The following is a 6131-nucleotide window of genomic DNA, read 5'->3' on the forward strand; positions in this document are numbered from 1 at the left end:
GGGACCGTGGTACCCTCCCTCATCCCGAGCAGCCTCCTCCTCTCGTTGCCAGGGAGAGGATGCGACAGCCCGGCTCATGCCGAAGCGCGCGGCCGAACAGAAGCCATAAGGGAGGGAAGGACAATTCATTCATTTTCTAAATGTAGCCGACGGGTATTAATGGCACAATATTTCGGAATACATGAAGAAGATATGCAGGATAAATGTGTGTCCCGAACGAGGAGAGACATCACGTAAAAACTTACTTTACATCAGAGGCCCTATAACGGCATAGTCTCATGTTCCATGTTGACTGTTATTGTGCCGTTACACTTGTAGACAAGTCCTTGCCATTCTCTGCTGTGAAATAACTTATATAACTACATTTACTGGGATGCGGGGGATGCTGTAGTAGGACTAGATGTCACAAGTTCACCTTGGTATGATAGTTTGTTCACAAACAGATCCTGCCACCTCCAGCTGCTCCTGCAATCCCCTCAATTCCCTTAGCTGAGCTTCCCCGCCCATGTCCACACCTGGATCTCATTATCCTCATCAGCCACTTATTCTTATCAGCTCAGATTCCCCCTGTGTCAGATAAGAGTTAGCTATCCTGCAGTTTTCTGCCTTTTTAATTTTGCCTGCCTTGCCTGGTTACATGGTTTGAAGGATCTCGTTTTGTGACCCCTGTTTGGTTATTTTTCCTGAGTTGATTAAAGGATTTTGGACACACAATTACAGCCTCTGAATTTGCCCTTTGATTCAGAAATACATTAATATTAAATCATATTTGCATTTCTAAAAAAATGCAATGATTGAATAATAGTAGATTTTGATATTTACTGTTTTTCAGTTATGGCAACGGTGTGACACAATGACTTTGAGATTATCTGGAACCTTTAAAGATCTAGATGCAGAAAACCTGACATGTCACTATACTAAAATGAAAAACATTAGTATAATATTGTACAAAATAAGCCATTCACATAAAGATTCTGTAAATAAGCTATAAAATGTTTTAAAAATGGTAAATACTCAATAAATACTCAAAAACATGCATCAATATAAACATATTACTGTGCTGGCAACACATTTAGTAATACAATAGTGATAGTAAACATGACAGGTAATGTCTGATGTATGAATTTAACATACAATCAATTGGCTTCTTATTAGGAACAATACACACAGAACAATCAAACATTAGAACTGGAGACCTGCCGTCTATGTATCAATATGTGTTGCTGTCTCAGTCATGTGACCTGCAGGGTTTGTTTCCTGATGCAGTTCAAGTCTTCCAGCAGCCATCCTGCAACACTAATGGAGGCATATTGTGCACTGACAGCCCCCTCTGAATATTTCATCATACCCCCCTTTGAGAGTAACAGGGATCAAGAGATAGTAGGGAAAAGATGGAGGAGAGAGCAGCAGGAGGAGTGCAGCATCAAGGGCCAAATAGTTGCTGTCCTGTCCCTTCTCTGCTGAGATTACGTATTCAGCAATCATACAACTGAATAGGAAAAACTGCAAAGAGAACTGCGAGGACTCAGAATATGCTGACTGTGCTTCACCTGTAGATCACATTTATTAGTGTGAATGGTTCCTCATAGGGTCAATGTCAATGTCTACTTTAATCAACAGCTACTGCCACACAGTCTTCTCAGATGTCTGTTCCTCGGACAAAACCTTTGATAACAGATATTTGACATCAGTCTTACTTCACGTCATGAGGGAAGCTTCAACTATTTCTCTACTAAATTCTAAATGTAAAGTTAAGCGGAGCCACTATTTTACAGGCTATATTTGCTGCAGAGTTCTGAAACAATTGTGAGTGTACAGTCAACCTAAATGCCAGAGCTTTGTGAGATAAAGACGCACTGCCCTCTACTGCATGAATAGCTGCATCATAAAACACACCAGGAAGATTTGTAATTTGCAACTGCATTAAGTCAGCCAGACTAATCTGAAGTCTGATCACTTTTGGAAATAGATTGTATATTCTTCAGGTCGGGTATAATTTTATAAAAGACTCCGGCTTCCATGAAGTTATTTAATGTTTTTTCCAGTGTGATGTATTAGAAAGGACCATGGGTGAATAGTCCTTTTTTAAAAGACTATTACATTTGAGCTGGAAGTCCTGTAAATGTCAACTTATCACATGTATTGCTATTATCAATCTGTATTTTAATGCATAAAGTGCTGTTTTTTTCTCTCCTGGTAACTACTTTACAGTGTACCTCGCACTAAAAAGTGCTACGATTTATAACTGATAGGCAACAATTGTCTGGCTTTGAGTAGTTGGCACATTTGTTCACTTAGCCGTGTTTTACACTAACGAGTTCGGAGCAATTAGGTTAATTTGTTTCAGCTGTGGGCAACTTCTTGGGGGTTGCACTAGTGTTTAATCAGTGAACGCTGCTTGTGACCTGACGTTGCCAATGAAGCAATTAAGTTATTTCACGAGGCTATAAGACAGGCTGACAAAAGCGGCGGCTGACAAGAGGCTGACATATTTTCTTTGGAGACGTGTTCCGATATCGATGAAAATGAACGGTGTACCCAACGGGAAACCTGACGGCGGCCCGCCTCTGCAGCTATTCAACTGCGCCCACGCGGACTGTGGAGCGACTTTCACCAGACAGTGGAGACTGAAAGAGCACGAGACGGTGCACACCGGAGCGGTGAGGGAAATACCTAGGCTGCAGCATAAACCATTATATTAACTATAATATACGTGCATATACTTGGCCTTCTTGAAGTTGTAGGCTAACCGTTGTCAAATGTCCACAGCGCCCGTGTCTCTGTACAATTGCTGGCTGCGATCGTCGTTTCACGCGAAAATCTCACCTGAGGCGCCACATGCTTCAGCACAGAGGGGTGAAACAATTCCAGTAAGTCAAATTCGTGCTGTTGCGCCTAACTAAAACCGTCGACTAAATTTTAAACTTTGCTTTCTGCAGATGCAAATTTCAGAGCTGCACGGAGATTTTTTTCCACGCTGGCAATCTGAAAAGACACGTGCGCTACGCCCACGGAGACAAAAATAAATATTTCAAGGTTTGTCTAAATACACATGTTTCCACGAGATGGCGCCAAAAGGCCAACATATAACCACATCCGCTGAAAGTCACTGCTCTAGATGTAAATAGCCAGTTTTCAAGTCTTGTGTAATTTTAACCACTTGATTTTTCCCCCCCCTCCACAGTGTAACCAGTCCAACTGCTCATTGACCTTCAAAAAACGCAGAGCGTTTAAACTGCACTTACAGGAGCATAACGTGCTTGTTAAGTCAAAGTATGTATGTATGTAGTACACCGCTACATCTCAGAAATAAGGGTGTAGATTTAGCTGTAGTGTAAAACCCGACTATATGGGGTAATGCCTGAGACCATGAGCTGTTAAAGATTATGCACTTGCCATTTTAATTAATCAGATCTTTGATGCCTGGAGTGCAGGCTCTAGCAGAGATAAATGAGTGGTTATGGGCTGAGTGGGTGTGGTCCCAGTTGGCTTAGTTAAATGTATTTTTACCTCTTGCCTGTCCCTGGCGGGGTACTCAGGTGTTCGAAGGACGGATGCGCTGCCATGTTCGACTCTCATATTGCCCGCAAAGCCCACGAGAAGAAACATGCAGGTTGGTCTACTTCAATCTTAGTAGGGGTCCTACTAAAATTCTTTAATTATAAGGGGGTCGTGGTTGCATTTGCGCATAACCTTTTTGTGCATCTTTAAGGACAAATTATATGTATATATATATGGTTCCTCCAAGGGCCCCAGAAGGGAGCCAACTGGTGACGAGCCTTTGATTTCTTGATACTCACTGGCCTTGTTTGTTTCCCTGCAGGTTACCGCTGCCCTCATGTTGACTGCCAGGTGTTTGAACACACCTGGGGTAAACTTAAGAAGCACATGGCCAAACATCCAGGTAAATATGTTGTGGTCATAGTACAGAAGTCCTGAGTGTTGTTTTGCTTTTTGTTTTTTACATTTTTAAAAATGTGTTGTAGCAACGTTCACATGCCAAACGTGTAAGAAGGTGTGTAAGAAAGCGGATGCTCTGCGGAAGCACAAACGGAGCCACGCTTCCCATAAGCCCGTGCTGGTTTGTCCCAGGGACGACTGCCAGGCCTACTTCTCCACAACCTTTAACCTGCAGCACCACATCCGCAAGGTGCACCTTGAGCTCCTCAAATACAGATGCTCCTTCCCCGACTGCCCACGCAAGTTTGCTATGCGGGTAAGTAACACGTCTTCTATTACTGGTCCGTGATAGATGTATCAGAATTGTTTCTTCTTTGCATTCAAAGACTTGGATCTTAAACTTCCTTGAGTAATTTGCATCATGCAGAACTGCCATTTTAATGAACAAAATTAATATTCCAATTTTGACACAGCTGAGTAAAGGGCATGTATAACTTCTGACAATGGTTGTAAAGAACATGCCAATTCAATCTTAATTGTAATTGAGTGTTGTTTTCATTTTGTGTTGAATGTAGTTTCAATATGTGTATTGCATTATGGCTTTGTTCTATTACACAGGAGAGTTTGACCAGACACCTGCTCCGCCATGACCCAAGCGCCGCCACCCTGAAGGTAAGACTGATGCCGTTATCCAACAGTACAGATGTGGACAAAAGCACCACACACCAGTGAGCGCTTAAGCTATCTGGCCAGGGGACTATTGATTTTGGATTTTTCTCTAAACCTGTTGAAATCGAACTCTCCTGTGCTTCTGGCCAACTGAAGCTTGAGAGAGTTGGTTTATGTGGTGTTTCTGTCAAAGTAAAAACGATTTCTACTATTTAGGTTTTCAATTGATACGTTGTATCCAACTGCAAAAACAGATGTTGTTCCAAAACGTCTCTCCTAAATACTTATCCCAACAGAAACGTCAGCGGCCAAAGAAGTCCTGGCAGAAGCGTTTGGATGGACACCATCTGCCCCTTGTGGAGGAAAACTTGCGTAACCTCTTCGCCCTGCGCATGCGGATCTCCCGACGTGCCAAGGTGGAAACCAACCTCGCAGGCCTCTTCAATGAACGCAAGATCCCTCACTATGTTGACCCAGAAGTTAACCTGCGCAATCTATTTGGTATCAAACAGCCCCGCCCTTTGGTGGAGGAGAAGCCTGAGGTCCCACCACTAAAAGGTTGAATAAAAATCTATCCACATTAGCAACGCTTCTTCACTGTTAAGTTTGAACTTCCTGAAATTGGTGAAGGCTTTCATTTGGGCTAATCTTTCTTTAATTTTTGAGAATTGGGTCTCTTTGGTTGAGTTTTTCTAATGTAGCTCATATACATTAAACTATTTGAATTTCAAAGTAATTATTGGAATGTCACTTGACACATTGATTAGGATGTCAAGCTTTTGAGAATTTCAAAGATTAAATTGTAGTTTTTGAAGAAATCGGGTCTGAATTGAAATGCTTATTTTGTAACATGAATTTTGTTGACCCAATAAAATGAGTTACATTTTGATCAAAGTGGCATTTAAATCTTTTTCACCTTGTGTTGAGATAAACAGGACTGGATGTCTGCCCATCAGTAGCAGCTGCTGGAGGGCACATCTCAAGGCCTAAACATTTGTTTGCTCAGTCTTGTGTCATTGCAATTGCAAAGATGTAATTGTTGGTACACTCAAACAGCTGTTCTCCTCCAGCGTCTATCTTTTGAGCTAGCTTTGGCTTCACATCTTGGTTGACATTTGCAGAACATGTTGGAGCTCATTAAGTATGGACAAAAGGACTTTCACATGAGTAAGAGCTGAGTCACAGAAAGCATGTCACTTTTGGGGGTGGATGAGACTTTTGAACACGAAATAGACTATCAGCTGTCGACTCATTCAAATGTGAGGTGAAGCAGTTGAGATTCTTGCCTCATGAACATTCAAAGTAAAGGGAATGGTGGTGCGTGTGTAATTGAGTAAATGTAACCACTTACAAAACCAATTAGACTTGCAGCAGAGCTGTGCCAATCTCCTTAGTTATCCATTTCCTCAATTGTTTGATCTATAGTTGAATTTCTGTTTTGTTGGTTGGCAGTGGAGAAAATTATTCATTCTCAGGTGTACACACTTTGCCGATGTTAAATTGGCAATACCACTCTATAAAATTACTCCCCAACAAGTGAAAGTCCTGCATTCAAAACTACT

The 6131-nt window shown here is 41.8% G+C and overlaps 1 protein-coding gene across 1 annotated transcript; it reads left to right on the forward strand.

Annotated features, from left to right (window-relative positions):
* Positions 1 to 2385: 2385 nt before the first annotated feature.
* 42sp43 (P43 5S RNA-binding protein) lies at positions 2386 to 5152 on the forward strand. The gene is made up of 9 exons (XM_068718717.1): positions 2386 to 2660; positions 2770 to 2870; positions 2940 to 3036; positions 3185 to 3273; positions 3540 to 3613; positions 3824 to 3904; positions 3987 to 4216; positions 4519 to 4572; positions 4866 to 5152. The coding sequence occupies exons 1-9, from the start codon at positions 2520 to 2522 to the stop codon at positions 5130 to 5132; spliced, it is 1134 nt and encodes a 377-aa protein (XP_068574818.1). The 5' UTR covers positions 2386 to 2519; the 3' UTR covers positions 5133 to 5152.
* Positions 5153 to 6131: the final 979 nt, after the last annotated feature.

This window comes from Cebidichthys violaceus, unplaced genomic scaffold (assembly GCF_023349555.1).
Source record: "Cebidichthys violaceus isolate CVI_PGR_0920_01 unplaced genomic scaffold, fCebVio1.0.p SCAF_23, whole genome shotgun sequence".
In the NCBI taxonomy this organism is placed as follows: Eukaryota; Metazoa; Chordata; class Actinopteri; order Perciformes; family Stichaeidae; genus Cebidichthys; species Cebidichthys violaceus.